This window comes from Asparagus officinalis, chromosome 8 (genome assembly GCF_001876935.1).
Source record: "Asparagus officinalis chromosome 8, Aspof.V1, whole genome shotgun sequence".
NCBI lineage: Eukaryota > Viridiplantae > Streptophyta > Magnoliopsida > Asparagales > Asparagaceae > Asparagus > Asparagus officinalis.
Window position 1 is genome coordinate 7,332,394 of NC_033801.1, and position 17,412 is coordinate 7,349,805.

At 35.3% G+C, this 17,412-nt stretch overlaps 3 protein-coding genes across 3 annotated transcripts in view; 1 reads left to right on the forward strand and 2 right to left on the reverse strand.

The window, feature by feature from the left end:
• The window catches only part of LOC109820659, a 4,199-nt gene extending 2,367 nt beyond the window's left edge, over window positions 1-1,832 (reverse strand). Inside the window, exon 1 of the mRNA XM_020386839.1 lies at window positions 1,590-1,832. Within this exon, the coding sequence (XP_020242428.1) occupies window positions 1,590-1,683 (94 nt within the window). The 5' untranslated portion in view covers window positions 1,684-1,832. The remainder of the gene's footprint in view (window positions 1-1,589) is intronic.
• Window positions 5,777-6,889, reverse strand: LOC109820074 (protein yippee-like At4g27745). Its single transcript, XM_020386145.1, has 3 exons — window positions 6,515-6,889; window positions 6,306-6,426; window positions 5,777-6,225 (listed from the first exon to the last, which is right to left on the reverse strand). Exons 2-3 carry the CDS (start codon window positions 6,396-6,398, stop codon window positions 5,998-6,000), a joined length of 321 nt encoding a protein of 106 aa, XP_020241734.1. The 5' UTR covers window positions 6,399-6,426; window positions 6,515-6,889; the 3' UTR covers window positions 5,777-5,997.
• Window positions 10,847-15,860, forward strand: LOC109819900 (RNA-binding protein 1-like). The gene is given in 9 exon segments (XM_020385869.1): window positions 10,847-11,037; window positions 11,039-11,088; window positions 12,090-12,211; window positions 12,296-12,402; window positions 12,404-12,441; window positions 12,560-12,621; window positions 12,722-12,803; window positions 15,346-15,474; window positions 15,564-15,860. Coding segments are annotated over 8 exon segments (639 nt in total). The 5' UTR covers window positions 10,847-10,963; the 3' UTR covers window positions 15,450-15,474; window positions 15,564-15,860.

Below are 17,412 nucleotides of genomic sequence, written 5' to 3' on the forward strand. Positions count from 1 at the left end.
TCGTTTTTTTTTTTTTTTTTTTTTTGTTGACACTTCTCTCAGCATATTCTTCTATAAGCAGCTCCTTAACTGGTCCAACCCAATACAACATAGAAACAGCTTTAAGAAAGAAAGCATTGCAAATACTGATCGCAGATTATTAGGATTACTTGCTAACCATCTAGCATCGGAAACTAATATCTATCAGTTACCCTTTAAATACTAGAAACAGAACATTAATATATTAGAAGAAATAAATTCAAGTCCCCTAATATCTCAGATATATCAGATCATAGAGAATGGTCGTCCAACATGGGGAAAAAAAACATCAACGGAAACTCTAGATTGGTCATCCTGATTCCTTACCACTAACTTCAACAAGGACACCTTTCTCAATTGATAAGCTTCATAAATAAATCAGATAACTGACAAATTGCAGAAGATAAATCAGCCTAACTAAATATTGAAATTCCTCCTTTTACAAAGCTCATGCCTTGAACCTAAGATCTCTCCCTTTTTGCTCCCCTAAAGTTTTGGTTGGTAGGAGGAACCGGAGGCAGAGGGAATAGAATTGGATGGAAATAGGGAGAAGTTTCATTCCCTTGATCGTTTACCAGTTCCTTTTTTGGGTGAAATTACTGTAGTAGGCGGATCGTATATATGCCACATCAGGATAGTTTCAAGGGTATGATTCCACCTCAAGGGATGAAAATACCGCTGTACAAGGGAACAAAACTCTCATTCCCTTCGAAATCCTTCCAAGCACAAATTTTGGACCCAAATGCACTTCTCATTTTAATTTATCAAACAATTCGTTTGGTATTTTGACTCCAACCCTGGTTGATAGATTCGGTCTCTAAATTAAATCCTCTGATCCTCAATACCGAACTACTATTATCATTCCTATTAAACAATATGCCAGAATTAACTCCTCTAACCAAACAAGCTTCTCTAGATTGGAGGGCGTACCACATTTGCAAATGAAAAGAAATAGAAAGAATATCAACAGGTAAACAAAATCAATAGGATGGAAGACCAAAAAAAATTTGCAATTTTTCCTTTCAAATCCTAGCTACAAATGAATAACATGTCATTTAGATTCTGATTTATAAAAAAATTATCACATAGCATTACAATACAAACTGACGCAAGCGACATACTGTAGTTTAGGTTTCATGCCCAGGTTGTATGCAAACTAAGTAAAATGCATTTCTTGAAAGTAGGTTTATTCCTTGAACACATAAACTGAATTGGGTTTAGATTGCACTACATGCAAGAAGTCAATCCCTTTTCCACCAAACAAAGAACCGAAGAAGAACCAAACTAATTCCCCAACCAAACAATTGAAGAAAAATACAAAAATAAAATTCTCAAAGGGGGAAAAAAATCTAATCATCAACAGGGACATCCCCAACATTTGCTTACTAACAACACAATGTGTACGGATCAAACATAATGCCCAATGACAAACAAACCCATTACTCTTCTAACAAAATAAGAGAGACCCATTACTCAAAACTAAGTAAAAAAAAAAAGCATTGCGTCCATTGAAATTGTGAATCGATCTATCAAGAAATTGAAATCGAGGGGGATGATGATGATGATGATACCATGATGAGAGTAAGTGTAGGCCGCCCTCCAAGTGTAGATGTGGTCTCCTGACTTGATCTCTGATCTCTCTATCTTGTTCGAGAGAAGACCCATCTCTCTCTCTCTCTCTCTCTCTCTCTCTCTCTCCTCTCACTCAATAATATTGTGCTTACTTCCTCTTGGCCTCTTTAATCAGCAACCGGTGGATTGGAGACCTGGGTTGATTTCAGAGAGACCAGCCTCCGATTGATATTGCTACTCTCCTTTGTACTCCACCCGCGCCCTTTATTAAGGAACAGAGCTCTCCGTGTCAGGGTGAGGGTGGAATTTTATGAATTCAGGGTAGCAGTATAACGTGCATTTTATAACGTTTTGGGATACCAGAAGCAAAGCTTCATATAAAATTGTTAATACGATAGGTATATCTTCTTGCTCTAGAGCTAGGTTTTTGTATCACGCGCGGTAAATTTTAGATTTGGAGATTAGTTACTCGAATTTTATGGGATATTCTATATCATTTTCCACCTCGATTTGGAAAATAAGTTATCAAAAGAAAAGAATGATATGATCAAGATGGTTCAATGTTGATTAGTAGAAGGGAGTCGCTGGCCAATCTTTTAGTAAGCACGTTTTTTAAAATAAATTGCGAAGTTCTATCTTTTTCCCCCTCATAATATATATATATTTAGAATATTAAGATTATTAATTAGATGGTTGCTTGTTTTTTCAATATTGTCCCTCTATTAAGTTGTATAAATTTTTAGGGTGTATTTGAAAAAAAATTTAAAACGTTGACTAACGTGAGTGTAGAACACTAAAAAAATAGCTTCTCTTGGATATTAGTAAACAATAATAAAAGTAAAGCTACTATAAACTTAGAGTGCTGCTACGGGGACCCAAAATATGGGACCAAGGGAGGGGACAGGTGAGGTGTCCCCAATCATTTTCCATAAACTTAAGTGGACTGGAGTACTTGTTCACCAATTTTTTATCTATTCATTATGTTTTAAGATTTGTGCTACACATTAATGATATCTATGATATTTGTGGCTTCATCTGTATCACATACTAGCACAAATCTCAATGCAAAATTAATAGATAGAAAAGTTGATGGACAAATAGCTCATATCCACTTAAGTTTCTAGAAGATTTACTTATATTAATAGATAATGAAAAATTCCTCAAGGATCTAAAATATGGAACCAATAAGAAGGGGACACCTCACATGTCCCCTCTATTGCTCTTATATTTTGAGTCCCTGTCGCAAAGCTCATAGATAATAGATGATGACTATTTGAATATCCAAGATTCCCTAATGACGAATGGTTAGGTGACTTAGTTGTCGCCTTCTTATCCGATAATATATATCTGAGCTCAGCACCTCTAACTCACCTAATCATGTTGAAAAAGTTTTTGTTGTTGCTCTAATTAATAATTAGCATCATTAGTAAGTAGCGCCAAAAGACCCAACCTTTCCCACATTTGTCGTAGGAAAACAACAGGAGCAATAGCATAGCATGAACCACACAACATTTACCTCATCTTTGTAGTAAAAATCTAACACCGAAGGACAACTCAGGTAAAATATGACACTCCCCTAAATGAAGAAACGTTCTATAAAAATAAAAACCACCCAAAAATCTTCCCAAACTTGAACCTAAAAATAACTCATAGACCAAACAAGCATAGAAAGCAACAAAACCATCACATTAATTTTGAACCCCTGCGGCCAATGGATCGTTCAACAAATCTGAAACACACATGAAACACTGATGAAACTGGCAAAAGGTTGAAGTTGTGATGCATCTCAAAAGGGCAAATTTCTAGATGACATAAAGTATAGCGAGGACTGTAATAAGCACAGTTGAATAAGAAAACCATGTCACAAAAATGCTACAGCTTCAAGAGCTACAGATTATCTCCACCTTCTCAACTATCGCAACAACAATTAAGGGGTCATTACTCCCTTGCTGAGATAAATTCAAGAATACAAAACATCGTGTTTGAAACTCCGAAAAAGATCAAGCAGTCAAAATACCAGAAGAAATGGAAGGATAAGGACTATCATGCAGACAGCTGAAATCTGCTAAATAGAAAGAGTAGGATGGATAAATCAAGCATTGGCGGAAAAAATTCTGACCCGGCATTTTTACAGAAATTGGCAAGGAATGATAAACAAAGCGAATTTCAAAGAACAAATATTTGTAAAACATATACTCGTAATATAAAAAGAAGAAAGGATAGTACCCACTGTGGTTATTAGTTTCAATCCATGCTGTAATAACCCTTCACACTAAAAACTAACTCAAAGCAAGAAAAATTAACAGAGTTCCTTAAATACATCAATCACATGATAGAATCATTATGATATGTAAGCAATTACTGAATGTACCAATGGTTGAAGCCTTGCACGTGCTCCCTTCATCACAACCACTGATATAGATATCAAAGGTAGTGAAGGTATACATGTCGGAGGATCAAGGAATAACAACCAGAACATTAGCTACTGAAGTCGTCTAAGTAAGATCACCTTTATTACTTTAGTCTTAATTTTCAGTCAAAAGTTTGTCATAATCCTAGTTTAGTCTTTAATTTCATTTGAGTTTTCCCCTATAACCCTGTCCAAGGCAAGATAAAATCAAGACTTAGACGCAGTCATATAACCCCTATTGAATAGGAGTGCAACTGGTATATATGTTGTTCCTAGTTCAACTCGAAATGGAATCTACCTCAAACCCCCAACACACACACACACACACACACACAGAGATGCAAGCGCGTGCATGCACACACACAAAAATCAAGCCAACAACTTGCATTGTGTTTAAAAAAAAGTGTACAATTAGGAGACTGATATTAACAGTTTCCATAGAAAATCTCGCGTCTCGGGTTCTAACTTCAAACTTGACGACCTAAACTACATTTATAATTTTACTGTGAAGTAAGATATAGAATGCAACAAGATCTGAAGAGAAGAAACACGAAAAAACACAAAAACTACTAATCTTGACAATTTCAACTCTAATCGCAAACCCAAAATAATGTTGGTCATCATTTTAAGCAGCTATATACATTTATCAAAATCAAACACATTTTCTTTAAAGGACATAATATTGTAATATCTGAAAGTTAGCTCCAGGCCATGAAGGCTAGAATTGAAGAGATATCCGATCTTAAAAACCTATATCACTTGTTTGTTGAGCTTTCTAAACTTTGAGATGTGATCCATGACCAACCCCATCTTGGTGAGAAAAGGTGTAATAATAATTAGGGGTACCTTGACAATACCCGCATACAAGCTATATTTACAAGAGTGAAGATCTGTGATGATTGCAGACAGAAACCTAACTTGAAAAAACAAGGTTTAGATACTTGCTACACGAGATGATGCTGAGGTTTTGTGAATAGGAAAGAAATACAATGTGAACTCTTATATAACAAAACCAAGTAAATAATTCACATCAACCCATAAACTTTACACAAATTTAACATGACCTTAAGAAAGCAAATATCATATTCTTTTAAGTGACTAATACAACTAGGATTCTTATGGATTATTAAAAAAAATATCTTGCAATACCTTGAACTATCTTATCCATTCAATTGTCTAATAGCAAGGGATGTACAAACAAGTTAAGCTTGGAGAAATATATTCAAATAAAGGAGTAGTTTTCTCTCCAAACAACACAATCATCCCCAAAAGTATAAATGTGTAGCATACAATCGTCACAACAGAAAGATAAAGAATGTATTCACCTTACAAACAACTGCAACGGTTTGAGCTGAATAATTAAAATATATATGCACTTCCTGAAACAGAAGACTTCAACAACTTTGCAAACAAATATATACTAAAACAAACTGACTATTAATTCGTAAAAATTTTCACAAATTTCACATAATCTTAACAACAGCCCTACTTTTCATCAATGGGAATGTAATAATTATGAAGAAAGTGTCATATTTGAAGGTTTGTACAGAATACCGTAATCAATGAATGTTTTTACTCTCTACATCTCCATCATGCTGGACTAATTTACAGGCTCTAAGCAGAATCATGAAAATTAGCTTCCTGATCTTCTAACTTTAATGATATACAACCGATTAAGCAAGTTGCAGATATCCAAAGAATAAAAACACAGTTCTCACTCAAAATTCACGATTACCCCCAAACTTCAATGCTCGGTTAGAATAACAAAATGGACCAGAACATGAATGCATTCATCTTATACACAATTGGCGATAGTAGTAGCACAATAACACAAACATATCACGTGCATATTCACAAACATATCGAACAAATTGTCGAAACATTAAGAACACATAATAGGCAAAAGTTCGAAAAATTCAACGAACGGTTATATATACAAGAACAATAACAATCAATTACACCAGTCATATTAACACACCATCCATTACCCAATTTAACTACCAGTTCTCCTTTATGATCTTCGATTTCTCAAGTATGAATTTACCTTCTTTGTACTTCTGGGTCTCCTCATAAGCCCTCTCATACTTCCAACCCAGCACCTGTCGACAATCGCAGCAGTAGATATCGGCCACCGTGTGGAGCCCGGTCATGAGCTGCCGATCTTCTTTAGGCCCCATGGTTATGTTCATTGCATGAGAGAAGAGAAAAGCTCTTCCATTTCTCCCCTAAATCAATTCATTGAATCAAGAAATGCTATAAGAACTCAACCAAGGGGTAAAGTACAGAGAAAAGAAAGAAATTTCACCTGAAAAGCTTTAGAGATAACATCATCATGAAAGCAGACATGATTCCTGCAGTTGCTGCAGCTGTAGAGTCGAGGACCAACCAATTCCGCCATCAACTACAAGCCCAAATCAAATCCTTACCTGAAACAATCAAAATCATCAAAAATCAATCAGATATTTGAAGAAGAAAAATACCCAAAAACCCAATAAAGGTTTTGAAGAGAGAGACCTCTTGCGGATGGGAATTTTGCGCCTAATCGGTTGACTTTGTTTCTCCTTTATCTCAGCACCTTTTTTACTAGTGAGAGAGTAATAATAGACGTTTAGACAAAATGATGAAAATAAAAAAAAAATGCTCCCAAAAGAAATCAACAATCAAACAAGGATAGGGGAAAACTTTGGGCCGACGGTGACAGGGTTGAATGAAGTAGAGTAAAGAATCAGGGCACCCAGAATTAAATTGTACCAAAAAAATCAATTAATTAATCAGAAAATGGTATTTTATTCATGAGAGAGCACTCGGATTACTGTTGGGAAAACCCAGATGTGTGCAAATCTCTGATTCCTTGCTTAAACGACAAGTAGAGGGATTAGTTGAGATTTTGTACTCGGGAAAAAATAATGGGCATACGTAGCTTATTTATGTGAAAATATTGCAGAATTTATGAGGGTGTTTGGGAGGACTAATTATTTTGAAGTTCATAAGTTAAGTTGGCTTTTGTGGCTTTTAGTTTTTTTTGATAAATATATTGTAAACATTATTTGGGTAGAATAGTAATTTCTTTGGTCAAACCTATCTTATTTAGGTGAGCTTATAAGCTAATTTCTCAAAAGCTAGGGTATACCACTTTTTTATACCAGCTTTTTAAAATGAGGCTCATAAGCCAACTTAATTTGGTATTTTACCACACAACTAGATATGAAAAAACTAACTCAAAAACTAGTTTGACAAAAAAATAAACTCCCCCAAACACTCTCTTAGTCTTTTCATGTCATCTGCAGTTTTTTGGACTGAAAATGCTCCTCGATTTGTTCTTTCTTGCTTAGCTATGAACCTTGTTTCGTTTAGACTCAATAGTAAAGATCCGTATTTCATCAAAATAATAATAATGATATATGTTAGCTTATTTAGTAGAAAATAAAATGCAAGTTTAAAAATGAGAATGAGATATAAGAGGATATGGTGGTTTATTTTTCTGGAAAAAAAAATGTGCTCCACAATTTTACCCACATGCAAAAATCCGCAATTTATGTTATTTATGGGGTTTCCTGATAAAATCTTGAAGTTAGAGAGGTTTTGAGATAACCCCTAAACCCAAAGGGGTTTTATCATATTGTGAAAGCTATGAAGGATTATCTGGCAATTGTCCAACATGAAGGGGGCTTCTCTGCTATTTAGCCTTTGAAAAAGAACAAACTGAAAAGTTCTGTAAAGAGTTTCCGCTGAAACTTCAAGAGTTTTATTGGCACAGAGTTGCATAATATCAATCAAAGAATTAACATTATGAGTAATTGGGTTCTGATGAGAAGTATAATATTGTGCGTGTCACAAGAATCACTGGATATTTTCCCTGGGAATGGAGTATAAAGAACAAAAAAGGATTTCTTGACTACACAAGTTAGAATGTAGCTTGATCTAAGCAGCATCAATGAGTCGTTCATTTGGATAATTTCTTTTCTTGTCGATATTCGGTCTAAAAAAATGTGATGATTTAGCCTACCAAAACTTAAAGCCTATCATATTAGAATATTTTGAAAATGCACTAGTTTGTAAACCCTTATTGAATATTATCGTGTTTGCCTTACTTTATACACTTTATCTAAATAATTAATTACATTTAAAATGGTCAAAGAAATTATTCTATGACGTAGCGGCAAAAACAAAGAAGCCTTACCACGACGACTTCTTCCGCAAACTCAAGAAAACACACCAAAACTTTCTTCAAGAGAAGTTTTATTTAATTCCAAGATATTCCCATTTGGGTTACATGACTCTTTTCAAATAGAAAAACAAACAAGACTTCTAGTAAGCCTAGAATTACAAAGAAAAAGAAAGTATCAAATCATACCCTAAAAAAACTCTCTATCATAGAGGAAACAGATCATGAATCAAAACTGAATCTGTTTCCTAATCTAATTTGACTCTAACATTGAATTTATTTCCTAATCTAAATTGACTCTAACTTTATTAGTAAAAATAAACTAAAAACTAGTTATTTTCGAATTTCAACCAAAAATGGGTACTACTGAGGACACGTAGCTCTTCTACACAACCCCGTCACTAAAAATTTTCAAACAAACTTATCACTTCAGTTTTAACTGATAGAGGGACTATTGGTTTAAATATTTCAATTATGCACTTTGATGCTGTACGTTTGTCACCTTTTTGAACTTTAATGCTCCAAATCTTCATTTTAAATTGGATAATTTTACTTCAATGTTATAAAGTTATCATTAGATATGAAAGTTTTGTGCCTCAAAGTGTCAAAAATAAACTTTATGACATTAAAATTATAAAAGGTGACAAATTTATGATGCCAAAGTGCAGAATATCCACATGCTCATTAATAACTACCTTCTAAGTAATTTATACGTTTGAAAATACTCTAATGAAAGGGCTAGATATCAGTTGAGGAAAGTCCAAGGTTTATGTTTCGCAAATAGTAAAGAATTTCAGCATGTCTTCTGAAAAACATTATGGTAACACACTATTTTCTAGAATTCACTCTTCATGACCATATGATGTCTAGAAATAAAAGTGACCACTTTATAAAAACCGGGGAGTTATATATCATTAGGAAATTCCAAGAACAGTTACAAATGGTTCCATGCATAAATTGGCCCCACTCTAGATGTAGTTCACGGGGGAAAAGCGTCAAGTGTATCTTGTCCATGAATTAAATGTGCACCAAATGAATGTCAGTCATTAGATTATTGGAGTGTACAGATCCAAGGGCTGACATCCTTTGGATGTACATTTAATGTAACATGCCGTCCGATGTTTTATTGGCGGCACAACTCATGTTCTTCCGGTTGCATGAGTCACGCGTGGCGTGCTGCTCCTATGCTTTTTATTGTGAGCGTTTTTAGGAGAAGAGCACAAAGAAGAGAAGGGTGAGAAGCAATTGAGATAATGGCACTGTTTGGCAACCAAAAAAAGTGTCTTATCTAAGAGCTTGTGTCTTATTGACTTGGTCAATAAGCTAGTAGAGCTGTTTGGTGACAAAAAATATGAGGAGATTATCTTGGAGATTGTGTCTTTTGCAAGTAGCTTTTGGAAAGCTACCTCAAGTAGCGTTTGTCTTTGGGAAGGAGCTGCCAATTTTTTTCTTCCGTTTTTGCCCCTAATAATTCTAATTTTATATCAATAATATTGCATGTATTTTTTAGTCATTTAACAAATTTAAGCTAGTTGTACAGCTACTTTTGCCAAACAGCTCTAGTCAATCAGCTAGCTACACAGCTAACAGCTTTCAGCTATAATTTCACAACTTTCAGCTAGCTTAACAGCTTTCAGCTATAATCTCGCAGCTTTCAGCTGCTTTTGCCAAACAGAGCCAATAAGAGGGTAGCAGAAATAGAGAGGCACATTTGAATAAAATTTTTGAAGGAAAGAATGAAAAATGGCAAAAAAGTAAGCTTACATCTCTTTTCTATCGCTCCAACGGGCAATCAAACATATAAGAAAATGAATATCAGGTTTGAAATTTAAGATTATGCTTAAACTTATAATGTTAGTAAATGAAGTAGTTTTAACACTTATTATCTCTCTTGAAATAATAAATGAAGAAATTGAGGGATTGCTTTGGACAAAAATAAGCGAAGAAGAAGATGGAGTATCGTATATGGGTATTTTGTTCTTCTTCTCTTAGATTTATGCCTTTGTTTTTTCTTTACTTATTAGGTATTTTCTTCAACTTTAGTCTTTACACTTGAGTAATACCAACTTGTTTAATAAAATAATAAAACAAATATTCATTTTTAAGGAAAAAAACATAATAAATATTCATGTATAATTGCAAAGTCTTTCTTTAAGCTTAAGTTCGAAGTACATGATCCTTTTTCTCCCCTATCGATTTTCTAAGAATGTTCGATATACTACAATCATGAATCTTTCTTTTTCTAAGTGAATCATCTATGTTATTCTCTTGTTAGATTAATCAACTCCATTAATATTGTTATTCTTCTTTATATGTCCCATTTTTTATTTCTCGCTTTGTTATTTTCTATCCCTTATCTTTGATATTGCTACTCCTTTGCAATGCATTTTGTCAAAAGGATATAAATTTAGTTAAAAAAAATAAATAAACCATAAATAGATTTCAGTAAGGTAATGAAATGAAAAGAAAACATGTTAAAATTTCCTATGTTTTTTCGCTTGCGTGTTATGATTATTATTATGATGTAAATGAGCAAAAAATAGGAAACAAGGGAGGGAAAAAAATTCCCTGGATTTTCTAGAAGCTGAATATCCACCGTCGATTAAGAGAGCCGAGGGCTCAGATCTCCGTCCACGTCGACCGTAAGCGTTAAGTTTGAGCTCGAGGGTTTTATTCCAAGTGTAGCATTCCCACCGCCTAGGGCTCATCCCCGGTCTTTTCTCGTTCCTCTCTCTCGACTTCAATCTCCTCTCTCTTTATATCGTTGCAATTATTAGGGTTAGGGTTTTGGATCAGAGATGGCCGATGGATACTGGAGGTACGCCGCTGACCCTAGGTACCAAGCGGCGGTTGCGCCTCCTCCGGCGTCCGGCGGCGGCTGCTGCAGCGGCTCCATTGAAGCGTCCTCGCTCAGATTATCCAGGTATCGCTCCTCTCGATCTCTCCTAGGGTTTGGAATTAGGTCTCCTTTTGTTTGTCATCTTCATTAGTAAGGTTAGGGTTTGTTATTGGTGGTTGGCTTCAGATCTTTTTGCGGAAGACATTCTAATTGATTAGTCAATTCTCTAATTTTTTGTAAATCTCGGTTTCAGTTGTTCAGTGGACACGGCTGTAGTTATTTGTGGGCAAAGGTGGGCTGAATTGCTTTTGGTCGTTTAGAATTGGGAGGGGGGCGTTTGATTGTTAGCATTAATAGATGTTGGTATATTGTAGTTAATGATGCTAAGGGACAGAAGTCATCAGTAATTAGGTTGAAAGTTTGCCTGTAGAAATTGAAAATTCTTGGTAACTTATAGTATCCTGGTCTATACTGTTGAAATTATGAAAATTATTCAGCACGGACAGGAAAAAGCTAGTTCACTGTAACACAAGTGCATCCATGGTGTAAGAGCATTGATAAATGTGATGATTTTTATTCATTTCTCTAAGATGGCCCCACTTTTATGGTGATATGATCAAAACCTGAACTTTAAAGCTTTTACAAATCGCATACTAATTAGTTTAGTGTTTTTTTATTGCCATCGAATTAAGCAACTTAATGTTATCAAGTACATGGATGTTACAAAGAACATGTTTTGACTGCTCAATGTGTTGTGGAAATTTGTTGATTTTACAAGCTGTATAATTGCCTTCTGGATTCAACTTTTGAGATGCATGGAAAGTTATTTTGGTTGTTGAGAAATATCTAGTGAACTTTGCTAGAAAGTTAATAGTATGATCATTATCTGCAATTACTGATAAGCTGGAAACTTTTGCCTCCTTTTAGATGGCATTTGAGATTCAGTCTTTTTTTTCCTTTGGCTGGTAATATTTGCTGATTGGATGTGCTGTAGGCATTAGACACCATAGCAACTTAAATTTCTCTGGAGCTCTATTAATGAATTTATGTTGATTCCTTCTAATTCTGACCTTTCTGTGTTGGAGATGCACCTGCTGGTTCAGAGATGCTTGCATACTATCCTCGCACCGAAGAGAGGGCGGGGCACAGTTCCATCAGAGACACTGAGACCATAAATGCATCATATGATCGTTATTTAAGGAATGGGGTATGTTTCTAGTTCTTTCAGGTTCATTGGGAGCATATGTGATGCATATAAGAGGGATAATCTTTGAGTGCTATGTTCTTGTAGGTTTCTTCTTTTGCTGCTTCTGATCCTGTTAGGCCTTTACCTGGAGGAATGCCTGCTCCTGTTCGTCCAGGTGATGACCCACGGCTGGTGGCTATTCCAGGCATGGACGGGTCTTCCTGCAAATTGCACACGCAGGGAGGTTTCTCGTATCCTTTAAACCATTGGTTTAAGATTATATTGTTAAATATGAATCACTCTCTTTTAGATTATATTGTTAAATATAAATCACTCTCTTTTTCTGTAGTCCCTTAACCTTTTCTGTAGACATTTTCCGACCTTTTGTGGGATTCCGAGAGGTTAGACTTGTGAACAAGGAATCTAGACATGTAAGTACTGATTTTTATAAATGGGATTAGCATATAGTTTAAATTAGTTCTATTGCTTTCAGCTTTAGCTGAAGCTACTGTCTTTTTAATTCCTCTTTAGGCTGGAGGAGACCCACTTGTGCTTTGCTTTGTTGATTTTGCAACCGCGAACCAAGCTGCAGTTGCTTTGGAAGCTTTACAAGGTAAAATTTCACGTACATGTGCATATTGCATTTCTGAAATTCCATCTACTTACACACCTTGCCTATGTCTGCTTACATTTCATGCATTGAGTTTTATCCGCCATGCTGTCATTTTATCCATCTTGGTTCTGATTGTTTTTCAATAAAAAATAATATAAATTAATGGATTAGTTGCATATAACATCCTTATTTTATAAATTATACACTCAACATATGTACCTCCTCATTTGGTTTATTAGCATTCAACAGCCCCTTGGATAAGCTTAAATGATGGCGTGCAACTTACAATTTTTTATAGGTGTCTGACCCTGGGGGTATCTGTCTTATGAACCACTTGAGGGTTTAGAAGAACGGTTTTATAATTTATATGCATAATCTTATAATAATGCAAGTAGTGCAGTTCCAGATGATCCCATTTACTTTTCTATTTTTAAGACTGTGTCTGGCATGTTTTATTAATTTGAAAGTCCTGATCAAGTGAAGCTAGTATATAAGACTTCTTTCTGGTACTTCTATCTTCATTTATTTGTGTAATATAAACAAAGTGGAAGTTTCATGGGAGCTTGTATTGATCTTCTGCTTTATTTTCTAATTAAAACATGACTTGTTTCAATGGAGTGTTGGGATCTTTATCCCAATTGTCATGTCTTCTAGATGTTTCTTTCAGGCTAAGTTTCTAAAGCAGTGGGCTGTCAAGATTTTTAGCTTTGACCTTTGCCTTGCAAAACCTGGATCCGAACATTCCGCAGCTTACCTGATTAGGGTTTCCTATTAAGTCTAAATGAAATTCAAGCGCAGGTCCAACCTGCTCGTCCTATCATCAGACTGGTCGGACTTCTATTGTGGAACCTGATTTTTTATTCGACGTCCAGCTAATCCCAATGTCAATGGACTCCAGCTGAAACCATCTAATCTTGTGTATACTTAGCTATTATGAATATGGGGGTAAAGAATCCCAAATCTAGCCCTTCTCCCTACTTTGGCGTAAATGAGCGCCAAATGATCTTTTTTTCCACAACCCATTATGTCTATATTCATTTATCTTTCCTATAAAATTGTTAAGATAAATCTCTGTTTCTGGATAATGCGTGAACACAAGGGGGAAAAAATCCAAATTCCTCAAATGCAATAGCCATAACCTCTCACATTTGAACAGTCGAGAAATATTCTGTTCTGATTTTACTGTCGGTTCCCCTTTTTCTTATCTCCTATCATCCTTCGAGGCATCACGATGTTAGCACATCTGGCTCATAAAGGTATTTTATTGGTCTTGAAGGGCTGTTGAGGTGATTGAGGATTTCTGGTTGGAATTAAGAGAAGAGAAATGGAACATCAAGTTCACCTTTCTTTCTCTTCCTACACCTGTAGCTCGAGAGAGAAGGATCACCTGAGAATAAGGGAGTTAGAATGGGGAAGAGCTGCAATTGGCATTTATGATTACCCAGTCCAATCAAGAACAAAACATAGATGTCTACCTATCTCATGTAACTTGAGATACTTGGGAGACTTCCAAATTGAGTGACTAAGATCAAAACTAGAATACTTTCGAGATCAATGTCAAAAACTTCTCCAAGACAAAATTCTAGTATGTGATTTGGCTAACTCATTGGTTGAAATTCTACTATACAGACATATCACGAATAAAGATAATATTAGTGACTGCAATTAGCAATTTAAAATAATTACTAACTACATAAATGAACATTTAGAACAATACAAAAAGATATATTTAACACAGATCAATGGTAGATCTTGTTAGTACATAAAAGCTAGTTGTAGGTTGGTTGCCAACATCCTCAAATAGATATTTGCCTGTAATAACGGTGGTATACTGGATTTAAGGTTCAGTATTTGCAGGATGACAAGCAAGAGCTTATTGCAACTGGGACGAATTAGCTATCTTTGGTATCATCAGTAACAATCTATTGTAATCATGGGTGAAATTTTATTTGAGAGTCTCGGAGTCCACCAGTGTACCATGAGCTTTGCTTTCTTCAAGGCAAATCTCCATGGACAAATCCAACCAGTTTAATATTTATGCTTCTTCTAAAGCAAGGGATTGCTAATTTGCGATCCCATGCTATACTATTTTGAGGAATGCAATCAATATAGATTAGTGGGACAGGTTATAAATTTATCCTCAATAATTCATCAGATGAGTTAAAAAAAAATTTCTTATCAGCGAGAAGTTGAGAAGGGATTAAATAAGAAACTGTGCAGTGAAGTTTTGAGTACGTGATAGGAATATACAATTAGCATATGCATAAAAATTGTTGCAGCTTGAGTAATACACGTGGTTTAACCTGATCCCACAAAATTGCAGATATATAATTTACTTGGGCCTAAGAAAAGATATGGCGTTCCATCAAAAAAGGAAAAAAGGAAAAAAAACAAAGTGCTTGCAGTAGTGCGGCTAGTGCCATTAAATGTAGCTTAGCATGCTACACGATATTACGTTATTCAGTTTGCCCATACATACACCTGTAGATCCCCATTAGTGTAGTCGTACGCATCGTAAAATAGCAGCGGTTCGATTTTGCAGGTTATAAGTTCGATGAACATGAACGAGACTCAGCCAACTTGCGGCTGCAATTTGCTCGCTTTCCAGGTCCGAGGTCATCTGGTGGACCTCGTGGTAGACGCTGAATCTTTGGGTGGTTTTTCACGTCAGGTGACAGTTACGAAATATTTACTACGATAATATCGCTACGTACTCATAACAAAATTATACTGAAATTATCCGATGGGCGCTTCTTGTAGGTCTGGTTGAATCGTGGAGGTTTCTGTGAGCAAAAGAACTTACTCAAGTAGGTTGCGCGTGGTGGCTTTTCTAATTTGATTAGTGATCTGGGAGCAGTGCGAAATAGGCTTTAGATTGTTAGATATTACAGCCTATCATCTATGTTATCCGTCATCGTAAAACTATCTGGTTGTTTTACCCTTTGTTACCTAAAACAGACTTATAGTACTTAAACTTCAGTCTTTCTATGTGGTGTAAGATCTAAAAACATCAGTTGGTATTTATTTGAGACTTGTTAAACTTTCAGTTTTGCTGTATCTTCGTGGTTTTCTTCCTTGTATGATTAAGTGCTGCTGGAGTATACCCATTAATTGATAACTTACCCTGATGAGGGCTATTGTGATCCTGGTCATTTAAGTTGATGAATGGGCCCTGGAGTATATTCTGAAAATGCACCATTTGATCTCCTGGTTGGGAAAGCAATGCTGAAAAAAGTAGTTTGATGCTTGAACGGGGATTATATGTCTACTATGTCGAGAAGAATTTGTTACTTAAGCACCTGACTTTCTTAATAGAAGGGTGGCAAACCATTTTTTGGGGTTTTGCTTGCGTCAGGCTGCGAAACTATGAGAGGTTCTCAATGTTTCAATGTGAAAGATACTCAGATGGTCCGATTTTGTTCTGCCTCACATGAGAAACTTTGCTGTTTTAGATTCGCTTATTGGTATTTGGTTGGTGGTTGTTTCTTGTCTTGTTATCATTCGTTCTTTATCGTGTCTTTTGGATGTGTGTTGGTGCAGCTAGTAAGCTTTTTACATGTTTCTTAGGATGAATAGAGTTTGATTTTGTTTTCTATTACTTCGTTAACTGCTGACAAAACTAGATCTGTAGATTGATGAGGATCATGCTTCAACTTGAGTGGAGCTTGAGTCACGAACAAGCCCAGTTATACACCAAAAGTTTGCTTGTGTTCCTTTGCAATGCAACTGTGGTAGTTTTCGTGTTCTCTTTTGGGAATTAGATACTATCAACGTAATGGAGTTCATATTCTTTTTAAATTAGACATTCAATTAAATTGGATATTACATTGTATATCTGTTAGAAGCTCAATGATTTGGTAAGTAGGTATCTTGTATTTTGACGTGCGAAGAACCCAACCATACAACCAAGATTTGCAGGAATGACGTAGCTCTATAGAGCTCGATGAAATCCAGCTTAACCTTGATCAGCTTAGGTAACAGCATGTGTAGTTGCTGTGTTCTATTATATGATATGATGCTGAATTTACAACTCATATTACAGTTTGGGCAAAATAGTTAGTTTTGGTAAAATAGTTAGTTAATACCTAAATAGGAAATTACGATAGAGGACCCCTTGAGCAAGTGAAAAAAATCGACTTCTTCTGTTGGGAGTATTTGTATGCGATGTATTTTTTGGTTATTGATGGTCTAGGTAACATCAAGTTCTCTCATGGATACATTTGGTTGTTAAACAACTTTATGGTGGTTCCACTGTTACTTTAAGGTTATTTAGAAATCAAATGCTAAATTTTGAAACTAGCTTTACCTTTCCTTGTTATTTTGCTGTTTGCCCTTGTTAAATTTCATGGAATGCGCCATCTGCAAAACATCTGACATTTAAAGGACATTTAAGGACAATTTTTTCTATTTCATAAAAAAAGGATAATTATTCTAGAAATTGTCATGCACAAGTCAAATGACATGTCCATTAACAACTAGAAAACAGAAGGTATTTATTGACTGAAATTTTCTAGAGAAAGCTGATGATTTAGAATGCTCATGGTAGTTAGTCAAAAGGAGTAGAGTTCATGATGAGTATTTGTAATTCTGCGACAAATCAAAAGGACAA